This window comes from Lepidochelys kempii, chromosome 11, assembly GCF_965140285.1.
Source record: "Lepidochelys kempii isolate rLepKem1 chromosome 11, rLepKem1.hap1, whole genome shotgun sequence".
NCBI classification, from domain to species: Eukaryota; Metazoa; Chordata; order Testudines; family Cheloniidae; genus Lepidochelys; species Lepidochelys kempii.
This window is the reverse complement of record NC_136390.1, coordinates 21,839,620-21,866,296: the sequence shown is the minus strand read 5'-3', so window position 1 is coordinate 21,866,296 and position 26,677 is coordinate 21,839,620. Positions and strand designations below refer to the sequence as shown.

Genomic DNA, 26,677 nt, shown 5'->3' with positions numbered 1-26,677 from the left:
GTCTCCAGTTCTAGTGTCAACACTTCAAAAAGAATGTTGACAACTTGAAAGAGTTCAGAAAAGAGCTACAAGAATTATTCTGGAAAATTTGCCTTATAGCAAGAAACTCAGACATGTGGTTTATCGATAAGAAAGTTAAAAGGTGACTTGTTCACAGTCTACAAGTACCTACCTACATGGGGGAAAAAATTCTTGTAGCAGACAGCTCTTTAATCTACCAGAAAAAAAGCATAGAGAGATTTGATGGCTTGAAACTGAAGCTAGACAAATTCAGACTACAAATGTGGTGCAATTTTTTAACTGTAAGGGTAATTAACCATTGGAATAATTTTCCAAGGGACATGGTGGATTATCCGTCACTTTAAGTCAAGGCAGGATATTTTGAGAAATTATATTCTAATCTCAAAATGAAGTTATGGGCTTGATACAGAAATTAATTTATGAGGTTCTTGCGCCTGTGTTACACAAAAGGTCAGACTAGATTTCATAATGGACCCTTCTGGCCTTAAAATCTATGAAGACCTCCATAAGAAGTCTATCTCTCAGCCTGGTTCCATCTGGCTGGAAGCATACAGCCCCCGTTTGATCCATCAGCACTGACAGGAGAGGGGAATTTCAGACAACTCTCCACCTTTTGAACTCCTGTGAAAGTTAGCAACCTGGTTTTCCATCCCAAATCACAAAATACCACTTCAGACCTCTTCCTCTCCCTCAACAACTATATCCTTTCTCCAACAGGTATGTTCTCTGAATTAAACCCTGTAACTAAGTAGTGCTGGCCTTGGTGGCTATTTTCAAGTACCTATGTGGGAAAAAAATTCTGATGGTAGGTGGAATTAATCTTATTCTAGCAGAAAAAAAGCATAATGAGAGATAAAGGTACAGTGATAGACTAATAGTTTAATAGTTTTTCTAATAGTTTCAGTGTGTGTGTGTGTGTGTAAAAACACTACTTCTTACCAATGGCATCTCCCAGAGTTGGAGTTCAATTTATTTCCCTCTCCCTTCTCCTCCACGACAGCATGACTCTTGCAGCTGTAGAGACGTGTAAAGGAAGACAAAACATTTCCAAGTACAGAAGAGGTTTTTGTAAATGATAAATGAAAATAACATTTAACTTTTTGCTGCAGTCAGCACTTCTTTGTACATCGTTCCATGTACATTTATCTCAAAACAGGCATAACAGTCTGAGAACCATCCTATATCTGCAACATTTTAATATTTAAAATACTCTGATAAGATTATTCTGCTTGTAAAATATATCAGTGTTTTGAGCTTTGTTAGCAAGATTTTGTAAAATAGAATAATTGTGCATGCTATCAACATCTAAAACTAATAGACAATTAGTTTGGTGGGGATTTGAAATGTGACACTCTCTGAACATTTTACAAATGTGTTTTTATTATTACCAATTATAAGATTAATTTAATGTAAATAGTAGCATTTTTCTAGTGGGGAATTAAAGGAGGGGAAAAAACAAACACATGTTAAGGTATAAGATTCTGATTACATACAGACCTTGCCAAATAAAATATGTGTTTACTTAAGTCTTTGAAATACACATATTGGCTTAAACACTCTCTGCTGCTATTCTAAACTGAAGTTAAAATGTATGATAAATGAAAACAATCACCACCAAACTGTGGACATTTTTTCTTTCATTCTTCTTCTAAAGCTTATCTTGATTTTTACTTATAAATTCCCTAACTGTTTTATAGACATCTATCTCTGTGCTTTCCAAGCTGAGCTGTTCTTTCGCAGGGACGATTTAGGGAAATTCAGACAATCAACTTTGTGTCAATTAGACTAATTGACAGCAAGTTTAATGCTTATTTCTGAACACTCATTTATTACTTCAAATATTTTCTTATTACAAATAAGTGCTAAAACCTTAAGGTCTGATCCAAAGCCTATTGAAGTCAATGGATCTTGAATCAGGATCTTAAAAAGAATTCCTCCACCTCCTAAAATACTCTTTGAAAGGCTTTATAAGTGTCCAGACAGGTGATGATAGGAGTCTAGTGCCAGAAGACAACTTCGTCATGCTACACTTTTGCAAAATAGTTTGATAATTCCAAAAAGGATGCAGTAGAACTAATAAAAGAATAGCTGCCAAATTTCTAGTTTTTATAGAATCATAGAAATGTAAGGCTGGAAGTGACCTTGAGAGGCTAGCTTGCCCATTTCCCTGTGCTGATGAAGGACCAAGTATACCTATATCATCCCTGGCAGGTGTTTGTTTTCTCCAAAACCTTTTTCATACGGAAGAAGAATGAGCATGAGAAAAATATCTGATACTCCCAAGACATCCTTTGTTTGCTTCCTTTGTAGTAAAAATATGACAATCTACTTTCTTTCTAACTTTGGGAAGAAGCACCCACAACTAGGAACTGGTATGCCAAATTTTAGCCCAAAGGAAAATTTAATTTCTAAGTCAGAATGTGATTAGACAGCAGGTCTTCAACAGAGAACCTGTGAGTCTTTAACAATAGAGGTGCTGCAATCATAGGCTTGATATTTCAAAAGTTTACCTGTGAGCATAGTGCTTAGCACCATTAGCTACCCTATTGATTTTAATGGGAGAACTGGTATTAGTGAGTGGTTTCAGAGTAACAGCCGTGTTAGTCTGTATTCGCAAAAAGAAAAGGAGGACTTGTGGCACCTTAGAGACTAACCAATTGTAACTTTCCCAGTTAGTGTTTGCAGGACTTAGTCAATATTGCTGACTCCTGCAAATTTTTGTATTTGGCCCTTGTAGCAATTTTTGAGTGATGCCAAAATCTCTGGCCATCACATGATCTGGGGGAAGTAATGTAGAGAGAGAAGCTTCTTTAGTCTAGGGGACATTGCACTAAAGTGTAAACTCCAATACCATGCATTCTAGTCCTGGATGCTATTAATATTTCTGTGCACTTTATAACCCTTACTAAGATCCAAAGCCTAGTACTGCTCCACAGTAAGGCATAAGTATCAGTCACACTTCTGATAGATAACTGAGATCTTGCAAAAAATTCCCTGCAGGCAAAGGTGCCAGTGGAACCTAGTTCTCTAATATAACAAAAGCCTAATCTCATCTGTTTTTCCATATAGTCTTTTGTAAGAAATGTAGCAAATAACATGCTTCTGTTGTCCAGGCTTACCACACTGTTGAGAAGCTGGAAAACCCTAATGAAGGGGTTGTTGGATTTAAGAAGCCCTGGTATATAGGCAACTTAGAGTATGTCTACACTGACAAGTTTCTCTGCCACAAGTTATACCACTTTTATTAAAACGCTGGAATTAAACAGCTGCTGTGTGTCCACACTGTGCTCCTTGTGATGGTGGAGTGCATCCACATTAGCAGCTCCTGCAACAGCAAAGACAGCAATGCACTGTGGGGTAGCTATTGCACTATGCAACTGGCCGCAGGGTGCTTTGGGAAGGGTTTGCAATGCCTCATGGGACAGGCACAGCCTCACATGATGCAGATTTCCCAATTCCATTGTTCCATGGGTGCACGCACACACACACACACACCCTCCTCTGTGTTCAACAGCACGAGCATTCCACATTAATGGTTGCTTTGTGTCCCAGAGCAGAGCAGATCAGCACAGCACACAAGGGCTGTCAGAAATGGTGCTTTGAAAGGGGTGGGGCACATCTCTCCAGGGCAGCTGAGTTCAAAACAATGAGCAGAGCAGTCACTTGAGGCATTATGAGACAGATGCAGAGGCCAATTACGGCACAGAAAGCAATCAAGTGTCTACACTGGCAATAGAGGACTGGAGCCTCTGCGCAAATAGCCTTATGAGTCTCATCGAGGTGGGTTTTTTGCAGCGCTGCAACTAGGAGTTTCTGTGCACAAAGCGGCTTGGCAGTGTGTACACGGCTGCAGTTTGAGCACAAAAAGCTGCTTTACTGCGCAGAAACTTGCCAGTGTAGACAAGCCCACAGAGAAGTGATGGAAATGACTAGCCCTGACATAAAGGTGACTGGGGAGCCCAAGAAGAGGGACAAAAGGATTTGTGAAATTCTGATAGGAAGATCAGCAAATGAATACCTGTTGCATAATAAATGGGAACCAACTAGTGGAAAATGTACATGGAAACTTAGTATTATGTTGAGGGGAAACTAACATATGAAACACTAGGTACAAAGGTGATTCTGTCTCTGGAGTGGATGTTTGGGGCATTACTGATGAACTTTAGAGCCGGCTCACCAATTTGAATCCTGCCCAGTGTAACAAGGATTAATAACTGTTCCCATGTAATAGCAGCTTGGTAGCCCCTATAGGATATGCATTTGGTAACTCTGAGTTTCATCTCCCATGTCACAAACTGCCCACTGTGCTTTGCCTGAGACAATTACAAGCTCTACAGGACAGGGACTGTCTCTTACTAAGTGTTGGTACAGGATTCAGTACAATGGTGGTCCTGATCCCAGTTTAATGCTCTAGTGTGAGCCAAAATGGCCATACTCATGATAAATCTGTGAGAGTTGGTAACCCTGTGATTGTCACATACACTGGAGGTGAGAATTGGGAGTTCAAAAACCATATAGACTCACAAAATATTATTTAAATTTTTAATCTCATGATTTTAGGGTCTAATTTATTTTTTAATTTATTTTATTATATTTTTAACTTCTGGGATTGGGGACACTGCTGAATAGACCAAAATGTAGGGCACTGGCCCTGCACACAACTCCATTAAGCATCCGAGATAAAGTCCACTGAAGTCAGTGGAAAGATGCCCATTGACTTCAATGGATTTTGGATTAGGCCCTAAAATACTAAATAACTGAAGGTGCCCGTCAGTTATAATAATCAAGATTTTTTAAAATAATAATAATAATTAATAATAATTAATAAAAACCTCTTCCTTTGTTGTGAATCAGTTTGAACATAATAAACTTTGTTTTTGGTTATACAGTTTGTGATGTCAATGAATGGAGCATTCATTCTGAAATGGAAAATTTCAGTGTAATGGAAATCTTTTCAGTGGAGTAAATCATTTTTGGCAAAGTCAGTTTTAAGCTGTGTAATTTTCTCGGTTGGTTTGGAAACAAAGTGATTTAATGTTTGGAAGTAATTTAATGAGGGGAGTGGGGCAGGCATGTGCAAAGAGGTTGGGCTCTCCTGTCACTGCTTATAAGCCCTGTATTTTATCAACATGTCACAGAACAGATGCAGTATGCTATGGTGGGCTACGCAATCACCATGACAGTTCTTGAGTTGCTGATAAAGTTTGAATATTCTTTGCATGCATAATTACATAAAATCTCTGTCACACCATATAAGCAAAAATAATTAACTAATTGAAAAATGCTTCTATACCTGTCATCGTATATGGTTCCAGAGATTCTTTTTTGCCTTTTTTTCAACTTGTTTTCAAGCTATGCACCAGTACCTTATCTGCATAGTTAATTCCTTTATAAATAAAGTCCAGTGCTATTTCCATTTTAGTTCAGCAATATTCTTCCCAGGTTCACTTTCATTTTGAGAGTCTTTCAGGAAAGCAGCAGTTGCTCCTTGAGTCAGCCCAGCTGGCAGTATTACCCAGGATTATTTTCAAATGGGAAAAATAGCTGTCTGTAAAGTTAACTGAACTGCTTGAGGAAAGATGGACCAAATGAGATGAAGGCTCAGATTTTTAAAGGCATTTAGGTGTTGCTCTGGTAAGTATTGCAATGCTTTGTTGACCTAGGATCCTAAGAGTCTATCTACACAGCAGCTGGAAGGTGTGATTCCCAGCTCATGTAGACATGCACACACTAGCTCTGCTTGAGCTAGCCCCTAAAAGAAGCAGGAGGGCCCCAGTGATATGGGCTAGTCACCCGAATATGCACCCAAGAGTTGGGCAGGATTATATGCTGTACTTGGAACATCTTCAAGAGAAACTCATACCAGCATACCCATAGTTTAGTGGTCAGGGCACACTCCTGGAAGATGGGAGACCTCCGTTCCAGTCCCTGCTTCAAATAAGTCAGAGCAGGGATTTGGAAATATGTTGCCTTCATCCCAGGGGAGTGCCCTAATCCTTGTGTTATACAGTAGGAAGGCTGTGTCTCTCTCCTTTCTAGCAAGAAAGGGCTGACCTGGTTTACACACCTACATCTACACCTAGGAGACAGTTCACAACTGTGAATCCTAAGCAGAGGTAAGTGCATCCCTCTGGTTTGTCAGTTAGGCACCTAAATACCTTTGTGGATCTGGGCCTAAAGCCCCTCTCCTTTCCTCTCTTATAGACTCCTGGCTAATGTTGGCGGCTCCCAACTCACCTTGAGTGCTGCTGTGAGTCCCATTTTTAAAGTGCCTGATTCACCACATGAATTGTATAGGGAACCTGGGCTCCTAACTCAGGGCTGTGGATTCTATTCAGTGGCAGAGCACCTAAACATTAGGAATTGCAATGCTGAGCTTGAGTCCCCTTTGTGGATCTAGCCCTAAGGCCCAGATCCTTACAAGTGTTTAGGCACCTAACTCCCATTGATTTCAATCAAAGTTAGGCCCAGATCCTGAAAGATATTTAGGCATATAAGTGCCTAAATCACTTTTGAAAATGAGACTTAGGATTCTACGCAATCTAGGCATTGCAACACTGACAGGAGCAATGCCTAAAATACCCGTACAAATCTGGGCCAAAGTGATTAAACTCAAATCATTAATATAAGTTTTATAAAAGTCTGTATACCTGTCATAATCCACACTCTATATTGCCTCAAATCAGCAGATCACACTTCCTTTTTCTTATGTTAAACACAAAAAACAAACAAACAAACACACTTGTACAGTCAGCAATTCTGTTTAGCTTTCACTAAGTTCCCTACATTTTCATAAGTGTTTGTAAAGTTTATCATTCATAAAAACAAAGTTAGATAGTTACTCTAGGCAGTGTTCAAATATGATTTCTTTATAAACTGTCACATTTAAAGTAGCCAAAAGGCTCAGTCCAAGAAACTACTGCTTCCATTTAGAAAGATACTGTGTGGTTAGGAACGCAGAGCTACTACAGTACCTCATTTCAATGGCTCCACTATGTTTTCAAAATAATAGAGAACATTAATATTGGGTGTTTCTCTCAGGGAAGTCTTACCACATAAGTCATTTAACCTTAGACTGGTCAAAACCCTTACAAATATAGGGCAAGATTATAATCAGCCCCCATATGAGGGTGCAAGAAGGAGAGATGGTGCAAGTATCCTCCTATTTCCCTTACACATCTGTGCAAGGGAGGGGCACCATGGCATTCTTTGCTTGCAGAGAAGCAAGGGTGGTCCAGTGGTTAGGAGAGTAGCCTGTGCTTCAGAAAGACCCAGGTTTAATTCCCTGGTCTTGCATAAACTCCCTGTATGACTTTGAGTAAGTAACTTAGTCTTTAGTTTCTCAGTTCCCCATCTATAAAATGAGGATAATAGCAGTTCTATACCTCACAGGGTTGTTGTGAAGATAAACACATCAAAGATGATAAGGTGCTGCACTGATCTGCGCTGTCTATGTACAAGTAGATAGAACTCCACAAGGCTGCTGGCACTAGCCTCACTTAGGTGATCAGAAAGGGGTGGTATGGGAACAGACACTGTGCCTTTCAAAAGCTGCAGTCCAGAGAGTTTCGGTTAAGAATTATACTTCTCTGAAACTACAATTGCCATAGAACATTTTAGATGGTCTATTTTGGGCTCTATGGTTTAATATTTGTCAGCATTCCATTTATGATAGGTGCATTAATAAATCATTAAGGGTCAGATCCTATCACTCTTATTCAAATTGAGAAATACCTTAACCATGGGAATGCTTGTGGAATAAGGTGCATTTCAATGTAAGGGTGGTAGAATCAAGCCATAATTAAGATTCATCCAAGCATTTTGCTCCTGTTGGACTTTTTTTTTTCCAGGAAGGGGAACAGAAATAACTGGTGCATCGGTCTAAAATGTCCCCTATTATTATTTATTATTATTATTATTATTTATTTATTAATTACTTGCATTATAGTAGTGGTTTGATGCTCCAGCTAGGCCTGAGTATTGTGTACAAACATATGTCTGCCTGGAAAAAACAATGCCTGTCTTACTACCTTAATTTAAGATAAAATAGAACAAATAGATGAAACAAATAAATGGGACAGAGAGGAGAGGGGGAGGGTGGGATAACGGTAATATAAGCATTTTTTTTTATCACAAACTAGCTATGTCCGCAGTTTTTAGGTACAGACAGTTTTGTTTGTTTTTGTTCAATCCACACCATGATGTGGGGAATCTTGGAGCTTAGTGACATTAGATGTGCATGTTATCTCATGTTTTTGGGTGGCTGGCAGGAACACCACTTTGGTAGAGCCATCTGTTAGTGCAGTATTAATTGTTCTGTGTTATAGAAATAGATATACCTCAGTGTGATTATGGCCTTAATTATTTCCAGAAACCTTTATAATTGTGTGAAACAATTTGTATTTTTTTTTTTTGAGGAAGGGAGAGAGCTAGAAAAAAAATAATGTATGGTGTTTTAACTATAAATAAGTAACTATCCTCCTTCCTTAGTAATCTGAAGAGATAAATACAGTCTGTTAAAACACTTGGTGTGATTTTGTTTTTATAGTGAGTGAAATACTGAGCTAGCTACTTTAACTGATTGACTATATAGTGTGTCTATTTATAATCAAGATGATTTTTTTTGAAATATTCCTGCTAATAGTATCAATCAGATGTGATTTAAATTAGGCTGACATTTGTTTTTTAGTAGATTTCCGGTGTATTCTGCACCAATGCTTCAACAAAATACACTTTCTCAAGTGTCAGCAAACTGGAAAAGTGTTGCACTGTAGGCCTTTGTTTCTTCTTTAGCCTATTATGTTAGAAAGAGAGAGAGAGAGAGAGAATGTCACTCTTGCTCAGAACTCTTCATTTCTTCTTTTGCCTTAATATGTTACAGAGACAGAAACTCATGCTTATAACTCTTCATAATATCTACATTATGAAAAATACATAACTTTTTTCATTTGGAAAGATCAGAAATGCTGATCAGTAAAGACAAATATTAGTTTTTGGGAATGTTTAAGTTAATTGAATCTAATACTTCCATTTGGGAAAAGAAACAAAGCTTTAATTCCCAATGCTAGTGTAGCCACCAGTTTTTGTATTTAATATCAGCAAGTCCATATACTGTTCAGAGCAAAAACGTTGGCATGCTTGTTTATGGGCTCAATATACAGCCTGTGAAATTAAGGCATATATCTTAGTTATGCTGATTCAACTGGGTGAATAAAGTGTAAATATTGCAAAGATTTTGTAAATATTATAAAGATGCAAATATTGTGTATCAGTGTTGTTTCTTTTGTGATCCTCTCCTGGTACAATAAACCCTTAAACGTGAATTCACTTTTAAAAAGCTGACTATAATAAGTAACTTTTATATTATCCCTTGAGAAGCATATCTGAGAGGCCTGTGCTCACCTACTATATTAAAATATTCTAACTTTTTTCCCCTAAGTCATTTTCCTTAATAACTTTTTTACTATAAAAGTAAATCCATGTTTTATTAAAATATTTTATTCATCTTTAAAATTTTAATTATCTGCTGTTTGGCATCTTTATGGGAAAACATTAAAGTGGCAGTATTATTTTCAAGAAAGGAAGACTATTTTTATGACGTTCATGACACAGAAAGAAGGCAGTGTTCTGATGAGAAGGTGGAAGGCCAGACTCTCCCGCCTTTGAGGAAGGCCAATTAGAATAACCAACTGTGGTAAACTAACACAGCCATGTCATGTTCTCCTCAACAGTTCCTTCCTCTTAAGTCCACATGCTTGATGAGACAGCTATTGATGCTAAATTATGCTGTAATTTTCAGGTTAACTGCCGATGATTTAACTGCTTTGAAGTAAATAACCAGTTCTGATTTACTGTCTCAACAGATTTATAAAAAGCTTTTTGAATGTGCAGTTTAAAAAAAAGATTGTTATAGCTCTACACCTCTATAAATCTGCCTTTATTGTTCAGCATAGATGCCAGGCTGCTCGGATCCCATTACAAGTTTACAATCATTTGGCAACACACTTGAAACTCACTAAAGCAGAAATTAGAGATGTGTTGGTTTTCCACTGTTCACATTTGTTTTTGACGTGAGATTGGCAGCAGAAAATTCACTCCCTACAAAAATATTTAGCCCTTGGGATTACCTTATTTCACTGTGTTGGCAAGTTTCGCATCCCCCACCCGCCATGTCATATTGTAAAACACAGTTCATTTACAGAGCTTCATGGCAAAAGAGGTGAAAAATGAGGCATAAAAGAAAATGGTTCCATTTTTGCTCATTCCAGAAACCTGATTTTTTGAAAGGTAGACAGCATTTCACAGCATGAATAAACTTAAAAATATGCTTAAAAATAAGGCCCAGATTCTGCTATCCTATTGTAAAACTCATGACCCAGGGACAAAGTTGATGGGAACTGAGAGGTGAACCTTGTTAAGCTTCCTTGTAATGCTTCTCTTAGGCAGATGGCTTTGGCAGGAAAAGTGACTTCTAAATCATGCAGATCCCAGGAATCAATGATGAAAGAAAGCTGCTGCCCCACTATAAAGTGGCCCCTGTGCAGTGATGGCTGAGCACCTTCTGCTCAGACAACATCTTTCATGGTATGTCCATGCAAATATTTCTCTACAAAGAAGGGGGAGATATGAATTGACACTTGAAGCAGTATTGACTCCTTCACAGGTATATTCTTCGATAGTTGCGAGGCTCATACTGTATTTGTTAGCTGTAGTTCATTCTATGCTAGTCTCCACAAATTGGTAAGAGGCATGCTAGTATGGAATGAACCACTGCACAGGGGCCACTTCATAGTGGGGCTGCAGCTTTCTTTTATCATTCATCCCTGGGATCTGCATGATTTAGAAGTCACTTTTCCTGCCAAAGCCTTGTGCCTAAGAGAAGCATTACAAGGAAGCTTAACAACGTTCACCTGGTAAGGCTTCTCCAGAGTTAAAGAAAGTGTGCAGAGCACCCGTTCCTTCAATTTTGTGCAACCAACCTAGTTATACAGATATCTGCTCTCCTATAGTTGTGTTAACAGAAGTAAGTGTATTGGCTTGATTGGCCAGATTCTTCTTTCAGTTATACGGATGCTAGTCTGTGGAAGTGAGTACCTAAGTGACACCATAGGCCAGAGAGTGGAATCTTTACTCATCTTGGTGATCACTTAGGAGAGGTCCCTTTGAAGTCAATGGAACTATGCTTGTCAGTAAATATTCAAAATAAGAGTTCTAAAATTGGGCCTCGTGGTATTACTAAATTGATCACACCATAGGCAGGATAAAAATTCCCATGTTAATCTAAAGGCTAAACTCAGAATTTTCAAGTCTGTGCGCCTAAAATTAGTTTCCTAATTCCATATTTAGGAACCTAAATATAAAGCATGTTTTTCAAAGGTGCTTGCAGCTCCCACTCATTTCAGCAGGACTTGCATATGTTCATCACTTTTTTAAAATCTGGCTATTTTTATTTAGGAGCCTAAGTATAGGTTAGGATCCTAACTTTAAATTCTTAGGTTTGAACATTTTAACCTAAAACTCTCCCCTCCCTCCCACAAAAAATGATTTTTTAAAAATAAGTGCCTCTTAGTAGACTGTAGGGTTGAACAGAATACATATATAATGCCTTTAAAATGTATTCTAACCCAATTTTTTGAAATTTAAATTCCCTGTTGTTTAGGGAACAAGGTCACTGTACAATGTCATTTCATTTGAGAAATTTAGGGTGAAGGTTCATGAAGCTCTGAAGAATGGTGGTTTAAATTTGATTTATTAGACTTTTCCAAACTCTTTACAAATACAAATTGAAACAAAGTGATGTTCTGGAAAAGCTGCTTCCTCAAAAAGAATAAATATTTGGGGCTGATTCCTCAGAAGAAAATGGATGGATACTTCTCATCAGTTTTTGTTTGTTTGTTTGTTTGAAATAAATTTGACTTAATAATACTCATGGCATATTTGTCAGAAGCTCAGTATGTATAAATGAGTTTGATTAATCTAAGTAATGTTTTGCAAATGGTGCAGGATTGATAATTATGGAATATGGCTATCCAGAGAAGAGGCACAGCATAGGGCAATGCCTGTCTAGTCTGCCTCGCAGCATCATGTCAGTGTGTATCAACTATTAAATAGTTGGTGGGATCGATGCTAGATGTCTCTTGGATCCGGAAAAAAAACAGAGGCTCATTTCCTTTAACAAGGACCTGTCTTTTTTAATAAGATGCATTTAAAAATATATCTTGAGAGGTGAAATTTGAAGGCAGTAACATAAAGCCACCAACCAAATTGCTGTGTCTTGCCCTCCTCCTGAATTAAATTATTTATTCCTTTTGCACATACATTCTTTTGTCTCTTTCTTTAAATATAGATACTAATATCCCCAGAACTCTCACTGTTGTATTGTGAGTCTTGCAGTATTTGATGTATTTCTGCTGGAATCTCAACTTTCATTGTTGGGGTGGGGTGGGGGACGAGGTTTACAGCCTTATCAGTTATGGAGAAAAATTTGAAAGAAACAAGAGCACTATAAAGGCTCAGAAACTAGAAGGTAAGAACCCAGATTTTATTATTATTTAAGATTGTCATGATTTTTAAGCCATCTCATGACTTTCAGAAGCCTGACTTCTTTAAACATTGTGGGCGGGTGATACTGCCTTCAGCAGAATCTACTCATGTCACATTATTGTAATTAACCTTTTGCCTCCTTATTAGACATTGTTAACTCCCACTGCGGAATGCAGTCACCAGAGGGCTCCATTATCCCTCCTGTTTGGGAAAGAGCAGTACTTACAGAGGGCAGGGGACCTATCCCTGAAGCGACTAGAGTGGGAAGCTGTGGGACAGCAGCCTGGGAGGTGGCTATGGGGAAAAAAGCTGGGCAGTTTGGGATCTGGGACTGAAAGATGAAGAGCTGGGCTGGGAAGCAGCTTGTTGCTGGCAGAGTGGCCAGCAGTAGTTGTGCCAGGCTTAGACTTCAGAGTAGACTGCAAACACGAAGCTGTGCAAACAGGTCTGAACAAGAAGGACCGAAGTCTGGCTAGTGGATGATGGCCTCCTGAAGAGGAGAGACCTCCAGTAAGTATCCATTGCATTAAGCCTGAGCAGTGGTAGCACCAGCGTTTTCTGGATGTGGGCTAGACAGAAAATTGTTGTCGGGGGGGGCTGTGCTCCTGTTCCCCAGGAGGCCTTGCCTCTTTCCGTAGCCCTGCCCCCTGTTCCTCCTAAATTCCAGCCCTGCCTCCTCCTCTTCTCATCCCCACCCCAAGAGCCTGCCTCCTGGTTGGGGATGTGGTTGCCCCTCAGCTATCCACCATGCTACGACTGCTCAGAGCTTAGAAATAGCCACCAGGATGGGGGGACCTAGCTCCGGGGCTGGCAGAGCCCTTGAAGAGCAGCAACCAAAGGAGGCATGGCCCAGAAGCCTGGGTAGGTCAGTCCGTACAGCTGTGGGGAGCCCCAGATCCTCTACCTATCCTGAGTGGCATGCCCTGGCAGGCGTGGACACAGCCCGGGGGCTGCTCTTGGGGACCCCAATGCCCCACCTAATCTAACTCCAGCACTCCTTCTTGTGGCACTGCTGTCACCTTCAGAGCTGTGCAGCCAGAGAGCAGCCGCTGCTACAGGGTGGCTATGGCAAATTTTGTGGTGGTAATAGCCATTGCTAGGCCACCCCATAGTGTCACCCTGAGTCTGAGGAGCCTTACTTCATACCCCTGTAGAAAATTTTGACTCTTTGGTCTAATATTTTGACCAAAACCTGAATATTTTTGGCTTAAAACTGAAATATTTCAATTGAAGCTGGCAATGTGGTTCCTCTTGGGACTTGTAGTTTGCATACCTCATGCTCCTGCTTTCCTCTCTGGCTGGAGTACGTCTCATGGTGAGGGGAGGATAGTACCTCAGAGGAGTCCCTTGCCCTGGTGGGGGAGGGATAGCTCAGTGGTTTGAGCATTGGCCTGCTAAACCCAGGGTTGTGAGCTCAATCCTTGAGGGGTCCATTTAGGGATCTGGGGCAAATATTGGGAATTAGTCCTGCTTTGAGCTGGGGGTTGGACAAGATGATCTCCTGAGGTCCCTTCCAACTCTGATATTCTATGATTCTATGTAATCCAACAAGGGAGCCTGGGTCCTAGAGAAAATGGAAACGCCTGAGGCGTCTGAACTACAACTTCTGTGAGGCCCCGGGGGGCCAGTATTGAATTTAGATATTTTGATTTGCATTTTTTGATGAAACATCAACATTTTCCAATCAAAGCAGACAATTATAGTGAAAAAATGTGTTTAACCAAAACCCGATTTTCTATAAAAAAAAAAAAAAGTTACAAGAGAAAATTCTTGACCAGTGCTACTCTTTATATACAGACATTTACACGTGAACAGCACTATTGACTTACTAACATTCTATAGCTTCCTCATTTGATTCTCATAATGAACACTCTATTACCCCCACCAGGAACTGCACACAAATTGAAAATTCAAAACATAAAATCAACTACTATATTAAACTGGCCAAAAACCAGATTTTGTTTGTGAATTCCTTCCCGCTCCCAAAATCAGTACAAAAGATCTACAGTAGAACCTTAGAGTTACAAACACCAGAATTATGAACTGACCAGTCAACCACACAGCCCATTTGGACCTGGAAGTACACAATGAGGCAGTAGCCAAGACAAAAAACAACCAACCCAAATACAGTACACTACTGTATAAATATAAAATACTAAAATAAAAGGGGAAAGCAGCATTTTTCTTCTGCATAGTAAAGTTTCAAAGCTGTATTAAGTCAATGTTCAGTCGCAAACTTTTGAAAGAACAACCATAATGTTTTGTTCAGAGTTATGAATATTTCAGTGTTACGAACAACCTCCATTCCCAAGGTGCTTGTAACTCTGAGGTTCTACTGTTTACTAAACTCCCATATAAAACGGTTATTTCTTTAAAAACATGTGCTAGAGTTTTATTTGGTGCAGCAGGAGGAAGAGTCACCATCTACAAAATTACATTTCACAGGCTTTAGGAAAAAAACAACATGTTTTGGGTTTGTTGGCTTGTCTTTGGTTTTTGCTTATATTTTTGGCAAAAAGAAATTATATTATCCTTCAAAATATTTAGGTACAAACTTCCATAATCTATGTTCTGGAAAAGAACCTATATCTAAATATATATGGATTAATGGAAATAAATCTAACCACAATCCCAAAATGAAACAGAAGATTCACAGTTCTGGTGTCAAGGAAGCTCTTATACTATAGCTGATATGAAAAATCACTTTGATGGCGTTAGAGCTATGAAAGAAAATGATCTTTAAGTGTTAAAAACATTAATCAAGGACACATTTCCCTTGATAATTGCCATGTAGATTGTTGCTCCTGTCAGCGTTTAGTGGATCCTCAGATAGCACTCACAACATACAGTGTTCTGAGGTAGGAAATCCCCTGAGCCAGTGATGGGTAACCTGTGGCCCGCAGACTGCACACAGCTCCTCAGGGTAATCGCTGGCAGGCCGTGAGATAGTGTTTACATTCACTGTCTGCAGGCATGGCCACCTGTAGCTCCTAGTAGCTGTGGTTTGCCGTTCCTGGCCAATGGGAGCTGCGGGAAGCAGCGGCCAGCATGTCCCTGCAGCCCGCAACACTTCCCACAGCTCCCATTGGCTGGGAACGGTGAACCGCCACCACTGGGAGCTGTGGGTGGCCAAGCCTGTGGACGGTCACTGTAAACACTGTCTTGTGGCCTGCCAGCAGTTTACCCTGACAGGCTGCGTGCAACTCGCGGACCACAGTTTACCCACCACTGCCCTAAGCACTTTTTGAGGTTTTAGAAGCTTGATTTTCTATCTTAAAAATTTACAGAGGGTTTGAATTTATTACTCAGAAAGAGAAAGAGAATGTGCCCATTTCTGAGGAATTGTTAGCTTTGTTTAGTTTGGAATACATCAAAAAAACCTTGCAAAAATCTTATTTGCCCACCAAAAACTGCACGAGGACTATGTGCCCTTCTGCAGGATTTCTTAATCTCTGTTATATCATTTGGCCCCGGTACCAAAAATACATAGGCCTCTTCATATGTCAAGAAAAAATGGACTTTGTGCTAAAACATTTGGACAGAGACAATTTGTTAGTTTTCTTACTTGCAGTGGCAAAATCAAAGCCCTCTATGCAATATTTAGTGCACTGGATATATTTGCTTTTACTGAGTCCTTCATGACAATAAAGTACCAATAAAAAGATATAGAGTAATTTTTTTTCCATTTTCTGTGAGCTCACACTTCCTTTTGAAAGTCTTATTTCTAATGGAAATTAGTATGTTTATATTAAGAGCAATGCATGCACTATAAAAGACTATAAATGTTTACAAACAATTGGAATTAAAAACACACAATATGTAACATGAAATGTAAGCTATTTTAGAGTTCTGATGACATCAGGATAACCTGGGGAATTACAGACCAGTCATCTTAACTTCTGTACCTGGAAAGACAATGAAGCATATAATTAAGCAATCAATTTGCAAACATCTAGAAGATGCTAAGTAACAGCATGGATTTGTCAAGAACAAATCATATCAAACCAACCTGATAGCTTTCTTTGACAGGGTTACAAGCCTTATCTTGTGGTAGATGTGGTATATCTTGACTTTAGTAAAGCTTTTGATACTGTCTCATATGATATTCTCATAAACAAACTAGGGAAATGCAACCTAGATGGAGCTTGACATAATTATAAAGGGAAGGGTAACAACCTTCCTGTACACAGTACTATAAAATCCCTCCTAGCCAGAGGCACAAAACCTTTTTACCAGTAAAGGGTTAAGAAGCTCAGGTAACCTGGCTGGCACCTGACCAAAAGGACCAATAAGGGGACAAGGTACTTTCAAATCGGGGCGGGGCAGGGAAGGTTTTGGTCTGTCTGTTCTGTGTGCTTGCTGGACACAGATCAAGGAAGCAAGCAATCCAATTCCATTAGAATCAGTAAGTACTAGCAAGGGAATGCGTTAGCTTATTTTTGTTTTGGCTTGTGATTTTCTCTGTGCTGAGAGGAAGGTGTATTACTAGTTTTCTTTTTGTAACTTTAAAGTTTGGCCCAGAAGAAAATCCTCTGTGTTTTTAAATCTGATTGCCCTGTAAGATTAGCTTCCATTCTAATTTTACAGAGGTGCTTCTTTTACCTTTTTTCTTTCTAATAAAGTTCTATTTCTTTTAAAATCTGATGGGGGGGTGTGTGTCCTAAAAAAAACAACCCAAGGTTGGTCTGTGCTCATCTTGTTTATTCTCAAGTCTCCCCAGGAAAGGGGGTTTGGCGGGAGTAGGAACTCCAAGTGGTCCTTTCCCTGAGTTTGTCTAAATCACTTGGTGGTGGCAGCATTACCTAATCCAAGGTACAAGGGAAAATTTGTGCCTTGGGGAGTGTTTAACCTAAGTTGGTAGAAATAAGATTAGGTGATCTCTCATGCGGGTCCCCACATCTGTACCCTAGAGTTCTGAGTGGGGAGGAAACCCTGACAGAGCTACTATAAGGTGGGTGCATAACTGGTTGGAAAACCATTCCCTGAGATTAGTTATCAGCGGTTCACAGACATTCTGGAAGGGCATAACAGGTGAGGTCCCGCACCGATCTGTTCTGGTTCCAGTTCTGTTCAATATCTTCATCAATGATTTAGATAATGGAATAGAGAGTACACTTACAAAGTTTGTGGATGATAGCAAGCTGGGAGGGATTGCAAGTGCTTTAGAGAATAGGATTATAATTCAGAATGATCTGGACAAACCAGAGAAATTCAATAAGGACAAATACAATTACTTCATTTAGGAAGGAACAATCAGTTGCACACATACAAAATGGGAAATTACTGCCTAGAAAGGAGTACTGCAGAAAGGGATCTGGGGGTCATAGTGGACCACAAGCTTAATATGAGTCAACAGTGTAACACTGTGGCAAAAAAAGTGAACATCATTCTGGAATGTATTACCAGAAGTGTTGTAAGCAAGACACGAGAAATAATTCTTCCGCTCTACTCCACGCTGATTAGGCCTCAGCTGGAGTATTGTGTCCAGTTCTGGGCACCACATTTCAGAAAAGATGTGGACAAATTGGAGAGGGTCCAGAGAAGAGCAACAGAAATGATTAAAGGTCTAGAAAACATGACCTATGAGGGAAGATTTTAAAAAATGGACAAAATTGTTTAGTCTGGAAAAAAAGACTTGAGTCTTCAAGTACATAAAAGGTTGTTACAAGGAGGAGGGATAAAAAATGTTGTTCTTAACCTCTGAGGATAGGAAAAGACACAATGGGCTTAAATTGCAGCAAGTGAGATTTATGTTGGACATTAGGAAAAACTTCCAGTCAGGGTTGTTAAGCACTAGAAAAAATTGCCTAGGGAGATTGTGGAATCTTCATCATTGGAGATTTTTCAAAGCAGGTTAGACAAACACCTGTCAGGGATGGTCTAGATAATACTTAGTCCTGCCGTGAGTGCAGGGGACTGGACTAGATGGCCTCTCGAGGCCCCTTCCAGTTCTATGATTCTATGATAAACTGTGCAAGTAATAAATCGCAATATCTGCACAACCCTTTCATATCCTTACAGTCCAATATTTCACACTAGTTTACACAACAGTCATCTCTCTCTCAATAAAGTTATCATAATGTGGTAATAAATACACTTTGAGCCAAAATTTGCCCTCACCTATATTCATGAACTTCAATAATATTTTGAATATAAGAAATGTCTGTTGTACTATTCTTTCAAGAGTCCTTCATAGGAAATTGAGTGTATTTGTTTCTGGAGAGTGAAAAAGCAAGGATGATTTTTTTTTCAGAAAATTTCTAGGAAAAGTGTCTTTACCATTAAAAAGGAAAGAAATTTCAGGTATGTATGTCCAAATATAGATGCCTTCAGTGGAAAGACTTTCCTTTTTGGAGCTATCTGAAGCTGTGCACCTGGGGTATGCAACTGGAAAAAATGTTTAATTACGTAAAAAAGGTGTATGTGATAATCATTCTGTAGAGAAGTAGGCGTTAATCTATACATTTAGACTCATGCTGTTGAACCTACTTAGTAATTTCTTTAGTACAAAGTATGTTCTCAAATATATTTAAAAACAAGACAGCAGCCCTAAAAGGTAACTAAAAGGCAACTTGCATGGTAACTACAGAGCTGAAGAATTAAAAGTGGCTTAATGTGACTTTTAGTTCTTTGGTGATAGCAAAATTGAAGAGATTAAAAGCCTCAGTCATAAAAAAATGCATCTACTAGTTAAGAGGCTTTTTAATGTATTTAATAAAGTGTGTAATTAAGTTTTTTGAGTTAGGTGAATTTTGGTAATTCATTACAACTTTTTTCTCTTGTGAGCAATTTACCAGCTATAATTTACAAACAGGGCATGTAGCACAAAAAAGTAGACAAAAGACAAAAAGAGCAACCGATCCATCAACACACAAAATACACAACATATGTTTGTAGATATTAAATGCAGTTGCTAAAGTGCACTGAATTTCCAGGTTGCTATTAGATAGAAGTGATATAATGACCCAGAGAGTTTATATTAGAAGGTGCATAGTTCAGCAGAGAGGAGACGTTGTACAGTGGGAGATTTCTTACTCTTTTCCGGCAGCTGCACTCTGAAGAGGCATGTGTGCATGTGGCTCTTCTGAAAATTTTCCTCCCCTATTGATACTGTGTGATTATGCCTTCTTTGTTTTCAATGTGTCCTCAGAGTAACACATTTATGTGTGTGAATGCAGCCTTGTTATTATCTTCCTCTGATTTCTGCCCCCTCCTCTCCTATAAAACTTCCCACTCTCAAAAACCCATATCCACAGCTCCTCCAATAATAACCAGCTTCCCTGCTATAGCATTATTTTTTTAAGGTGTGCCAGGTACATTGCTAAATGTAGTGGATTCTGGGTTCAAGAGCTTGCATCTCCAGCAGCCAAATGTCAACAAAGTTGCTGCTCTTCACCCCCGTCTGTCTCTCTCTGACTCCAAAGTCAGAGGCCGCAAAGGAGGGGAGATGGTGGAGAAAGCAACTTTGGGTGCAAGGACAGTTACCATGATGTCCCGGATCTGTCCCACCCTCACTACTGACCTACTGAATTGAATGGGGCTGGCACATGCAGCTAGTGACTCCCTATAAGCTGTCTGTCTGCTTTCAGCTGCTCCAGTCAGCAGCCAATGACTACTGCAGTAGCTTACAAAGAACAGCTTCTTCTAGTCCTGATGTAGACAGCAACAGACTGCTCCTCAGAGAAACAGAGCCGAATGGTAAATGAAAGGGAAGGGCTCTTTCGGCAGTTAGGGGAGAGAGAGTGCAGCAATTGGAGATTGGAGAGCAGCAGAGGGCAGCAGTTAGGTAATGGGACACCAGTGGAGAAGCCACTGGATGGGGGCAAAGATTAATTTCCCTTTTTTTTTTATTCAGACATTTCAGACTGTGTATCCAGAGTTAGAGTCATTTTAAAATAAAGGAACATTTTGTGTCCTACCTAGTAGCTCTTAGAGTATGACATGAGCTCTGCAGAGGACCTAACCCTTTGCACAGGCTCTCCCATCTGTCACTGACCCTTCGGAAGTGTGGTGTAAAATAACTTAAATGACAACAAAACATAAACCTTTGCATAAGCATTGTCCGAAAACTAGGTGCTTCTAGGACCTCCCTGAAGGACTTCTATAACTCAGAGCCGAGTTGCCTTTGCCCTGCAGAGCATCTCCATTCTCTTTTATATCCTGACAAGGTCGACTGCCTGCATCAGCAATCATTACTCTGCATGTCTGTGGAAGGTTTTAGTGCCCAAGTTTAATCTGTCCTCTAATCTGTCCACCTGTTACATATGGCTTTTGCAACTGGAACCTCTGCTCTTGCACAGCTCCTCACAGGGGCTCCATATTGTGGAAGGAAGGGCATGAAAATAAATGCTAACAGCCCTCAGTGTTTGTTCTACTCTATTGCTTGGCATCTCTTGGATTCTCAAGCAGCCTCAACTGTGACCATTTCTTTCTGATGTGGAATTTGCTACATTATCCATGTTTTTTTAACCTCTAGCCTTCACTATAAAATGGCCATCTATTGCCATTTCTTGTGAAATGTGAATGAGTAGAGCTGATCACAAAACAGGAAAACTTATCACGAACATTTCCATGAAAGATTGCCCCCCCCTTTTTTTTTGTTAATTTCTTGATTTTTTTTGACTAGCTGTGTTAAGATATATGCAAGTATTATTTAAAAGCTATTTTTAATAAAGGAAAAAACATCTACTTGTCCATGCATTACCTAATTTACCTGGAGAAGTCACATCCATAGGAAATAATTGTTGCCAATTATTTAATAACTTTTTAAAAATAGGATTAAGTAATCATATAACTATATAATACCACAGTTACTCAAGTGAATATAAAATTACAAAGGGCAACATTTTCAAAAGTGCTTCAGTGATTTAGAAGACTAAATTCCATTTTCAGAATTGACTTAGGAACTTAGAATCCTAATTTTCATTCTCAGTAAATGGGACTTGTGCTTCTAAGTGCCTAAAACTTACTTCAGAAAATGGGATTTAGGCACTTTTGAAAATTGTACATAAAGGCTCCAATATCTATCTATAGAGTGAAATCCTGACCCCATTGAAGTCAGTGGGAGTTTTGTCATTGATTTCAGTGGGGCCAGGATTTCACTCATATTTTTCATTGCATATGCTATATCCTACATGGAGTAAGAAAAATAGCCCCTTCTTTCCCCTGGTATATAACATTTAGGTACCCTCAGGAGGTTTAGGTCTTCCTCTAATGCATCTGCCATTGGCCACTACTGGAGGCAATATACTGGACTAGATGGAACAGTCCTCTGTTCTCAAATGGTAATTCTTATGTCCCTATAATACTTGTCCTCATAAGGAGAGGGGTATAATATCAGCTTTGAATTAAAAGGAAAATAAGTATTAGGTGGAGAGAGAAGATGTGAGTAAAAGTGAGAGCAGTGAACTGTGCAATGTGATGGCTGTAATGGAATACAGCCAATGTTTGTTCCTGATGTTTTATTGAATAAAGTCTTGTATATATTATCAGTCCTTCAAAAGATAATACAAGTTTCTTCATGTCTATTTTAAGTATTTCAGCAAATGCATATTTCATAAACCTCCACTTATTGCCACAGACTCAAATTGTTTTCAATTTGTCTGTCTGAGTCAAGTTCATATTACATACCCTGATACAGTAAATAGATTTATGGTGAACAGTTGAACATCTGTTTCAAGGAAAACTCTACCCACTGCTCTTAAACCAAAAATCTAAAGGTACAAACAAGAGGGAAACAATTCTTATCTTGTGAAATGCAATTTTAATTACAATTTCCATTTGTGGCCAATGTGTTGGTGATAACTTTCTTGCTGAAAAGGACACCGCTTCTGCTACAAACAGTGTGGAGCCCATTATAGGGCATTGCAAATTAATTTTAAAATGTAAAGTATTTTAGTGTTTAAAATTTAAAATATTTAAGAAAATAAAGTTATTTTATTATAATGAAACCAGGTTAGGAACTGGTTTAAATTGTCTTACGGAAGAATTTCATGCTGCCAGTGTCATAAATGACATTACAATTTTAGCAAGATGATAACAACAATAGAAGACTCAGAAATATTAATTTGAGTGCAAATAAATAAAAGTGTCTTTATTATAAGAGCTTCTCCATGCTCCTGCTATTTGGCTGAATAGAGTAGACACAACTGTCTATTCTAACTTAGCTTTTACCACTCAAGAAAGGGATCTTGGAGTCACTGTGGATAGTTTTCTGAAAACATCTGCTCAATGTGCAGCAGCAGTCAAAAAAGCTAACAGAATGTTGGGAATCATAAGCAAAGGGATAGATAATAAGACAGAAAATATCATAACAGTATGCCCACTTCCTGAATACTGCATGCAGATCTGGTTGGCCCATCTCAAAAAAGATGTATTAGAACTGGAAAAAGTACAGGGAAGGACAACAGAAATGATTAGGGATATGGATATGGATATGAGAAGAGATTAAAAAGACTGGGACTTCTCAGCTTGGAAAAGAGACGCCAAAAGGGGATATGATAGAGGTCTATAAAATCATGACTGGTTTGGAGAAAATGAATAAGGAAGTGTTGTTTCCTCCTTCACATAACACAAGAACCAGGAGTCACCCAATGAAATTAATAGGCAGCAGGATTAAAACAAACAAAAAGAAGTATTTCTTCACACAATACACAGTCAGTCTGTGGAACTTTCTGCCAGAGGACGTTGTGAAGGCCAAAACTATAACAGGGATCAAAAAATCATATGATAAGTTCATGGAGGATAGATTAATCAATGGCTATTATCCAGGATGGGCAGGGGTGCAACACCATGAGCGTCTCTAGCCTCTGTTTTGCCAGAAGCTAGGAGCGGATGACATGGGATGAATCACTCGATGATTGACTATTCTGTTCATTTCCTCTAAAGTACCTGGCATTGGCCACTGCTGGAAGTCAGGAGACTGGGCTAGATGGATCATTGGGCTGACCCAGTATGGCCGTTCTTATGTTCTCAACTGTATCTAAGGGAAACTGCACAGGCTTTAAAACAAAAATCTGAAAATTCTTTCAAGGATTCCATCAGAGAAAAAAATATATAGTCACTGTTTTTAAAATGTAACAAAATGTGAAATAACTATCACCTTAATGAGAAAGCAGAACTCCTGGTTTCTGTGCCAGGGGTCAGTGACAAGTACCATAAACAAAGATTTAAAAGAACCATCTCATTATAAATCCATAGTATACTTGAATTTCTTTTTTCCCCCCGATGTAACCCACTCTGGCTGCAAAACCCGAAGGTCTACAGCTCAGATTTTTCAGAATCTTAGGAAGGGAATTTCATTTAAAATACATAACTTCTTTCATTTATATACAATAGACTTTTTCATCTTTTTGCAACTTACATGTGGGTTTTTAAACTTACCGCAAAAAATTTTTCTTTAATTTAATCTTTAAATAAACAATATAGAGCAAGAGCCACAGTTGTATATGTTACATCTTCCATCACACAAATTTTTCTGTAGAAAACTGTGGTAACTTCCTGAAACCTGCTGCTCCACTGGGATCTGTAATTCTGTCAGCACACAGCTACCATATCTGTATTTGTCATGGTATTCTATATTTCATAAAAGCACCCTCATGCAGAGATGTCGCTTCTGGGCAAAACATTAAAAATGATGGAAGTGTCCCAGTTTAAAATAGAGGAGTCTGAATCAGAATTCCTGACCCAGCTGAGATAAATTCATATATTTGAAAAGTCTTTGTAGTTGTACTTGGGTCTTCCCTACTTAAAAGGGAACAAAGCTATCAGGACAGATACTAAGTCATTCACCATTCTTAGTATTTAACACAAGAACTGAATCGCTTATTATATGCCATGGGAATAAATGAAAGTCATTGTATATATTCCAATCATAACAACATCTTGAGCTCTTTAAAATTTTACATCATCTGTTTCGATGGATTAGGCAACAATTCAGTTATTCATATTGCATTTGCACTTTTGATTTAATAATCTCATTTTTTCCTTTGGCAGATGTACAACAAATGGCAATCGACTGGCTCACTGGAAATTTGTATTTTGTGGATCATGTCAATGACAGAATCTTTGTGTGTAATCACAATGGAACTGTGTGCATTACCCTGATTGATCTTGATCTTCAGAACCCTAAGGCAATAGCTGTTGATCCAACATCAGGGTAAGAGTATTGTTCACATAACAAGTTTGTTAAATTATACAATGCATACATGCATGCAAAAAAGTCTAAAACATTTATGTTTTATTTCAGTGCTTGTGCTTTTCAGGCCACACATTTACCTAATATAAACCTTAAATGACAGATTAATTATTAGCTCATGAAACTTCCTTAAAACTTCCCAATGTGATAAGAATGCTACTTCTCTCTAGGAGAGTAAATAATACACCCATTTCATTCAGGTGTTTTGAGATATAATATTTACAGTTATTTATTGAGCTGTTTATTTTGTTGTAAAAAATAGGTACAACAATAATATATATGTAGGCAAAGTGTACATTGAACAGGCTTGCTTCAGTTGTCCCAAGTAATTGCTGAACCATTTTAATAATAGTATGTGTTTTTTGTAACTTTAATATTGCAGGAGAAATGGAAAAATAACTTAGCTCTTCACAAGTTTTCTCCAGTAAATTTTAACCCTTTTTAGAATATAAAGAAAAGGAATGTCACAAACATCTTCCTATATTTTACTCCCTAGTCTGTAGGGGCATTAAGACCTCATCACTAATATGTTTAGGAGCAGATCCAAGCCACCAGACTCTCTTCATGTGCTCCTATTGGGAGTAAGTGAAATATATATATAAACAGTCTGGATTTGCATTTTTGTTGTATAAACACATTTGGAATCATTTGGGGAGGAAAACCTCAGTTAAAATACTGGCCACTAAAAACCCTTTACCTTATAACCACTACAAGCTAGAAAAAGTTTTCAAGCAAAATGATGAAGTAGGATGCATCACTGAGCATGGAAGAACTGTTGTTTAAGATGTAAATTTCAATGAGGTTTTTGGAGTGGCTGTTTTGTCCTCGTTATTGTTTTATTAGTCTGCAGGTAGTTCAGTATGAAATGAATGGTGGAATATGCCCTAAACTGCCATAAGCCTCTGCTCAATAAATAGGAAAATATTTACTGAAGAAACAGCTTGTCATCCATATGTGGACTTTTGTTACTCTTTACTTAAATCCTGATAGAATATTAAGATGCATCATCACAATGGGCTTAATTTTGACAAGAACAGCTTGCATGTAAACTTTGCAAAGGAAGCTGTATAATATAATTCCTGAATATAGCTGTATTTCTATTGGCAACAGATGGTAAACTTGACTCAGTCTGACTGCAGTGATGTTTCAAAAAGACATTAGTGAAAGAAGTTGTATTTAAACCGATTTGTTTAGTAATTCTCATAAGAAAGAACTGGAGGTTTTCAAATGGGCTAACAGCAGCCTTTTCAACTACATTTGCTTACATCTTTTGTGCTGGATTTGCTAGTTGAATTCCAAAATAGTTATTAAATAATCTTGTCTGTCAAAAACATCGGAATTGAATTGAATCTGGGAGGCAGTGACCATGAGTTGGTTGAGTTCAGGATCCTGACGCAGGGAACAAAGGTAAGCAGCAGGATACGGACCCTGGACTTCAGGAAAGCAGACTTCGACTCCCTCAGGGAACGGATGGCCAGGATCCCCTGGGGGACTAACTTGAAGGGGAAAGGAGTCCAGGAGAGCTGGCTGTATTTCAAGGAATCCCTGTTGAGGTTACAGGGACAAACCATCCCGATGAGTCGAAAGAATAGTAAATATGGCAGGCGACCAACTTGGCTTAATGGTGAAATCCTAGCGGATCTTAAACATAAAAAAGAAGCTTACAAGAAGTGGAAGGTTGGACATATGACCAGGGAAGAGTATAAAAATATTGCTCGGGCATGTAGGAATGTTATCAGGAGGGCCAAATCGCACCTGGAGCTGCAGCTAGCCAGAGATGTCAAGAGTAACAAGAAGGGTTTCTTCAGGTATGTTGGCAACAAGAAGAAAGCCAAGGAATGTGTGGGCCCCTTACTGAATGAGGGAGGCAACCTAGTGACAGAGGATGTGGAAAAAGCTAATGTACTCAATGCTTTT

At 38.7% G+C, this 26,677-nt stretch overlaps 1 protein-coding gene across 8 annotated transcripts in view; it reads left to right on the top strand.

The window, feature by feature from the left end:
* Positions 1–26,677, top strand: part of LRP1B (LDL receptor related protein 1B) — a 1,329,376-nt gene that overhangs the window by 592,526 nt on the left and 710,173 nt on the right. For all 8 annotated transcript variants that reach the window (XM_078847919.1, XM_078847920.1, XM_078847917.1 and 5 more), the window contains one exon: positions 24,559–24,721. In XM_078847919.1, coding sequence (XP_078704045.1) covers positions 24,559–24,721 — 163 coding nt within the window. The remainder of the gene's footprint in view (positions 1–24,558; positions 24,722–26,677) is intronic.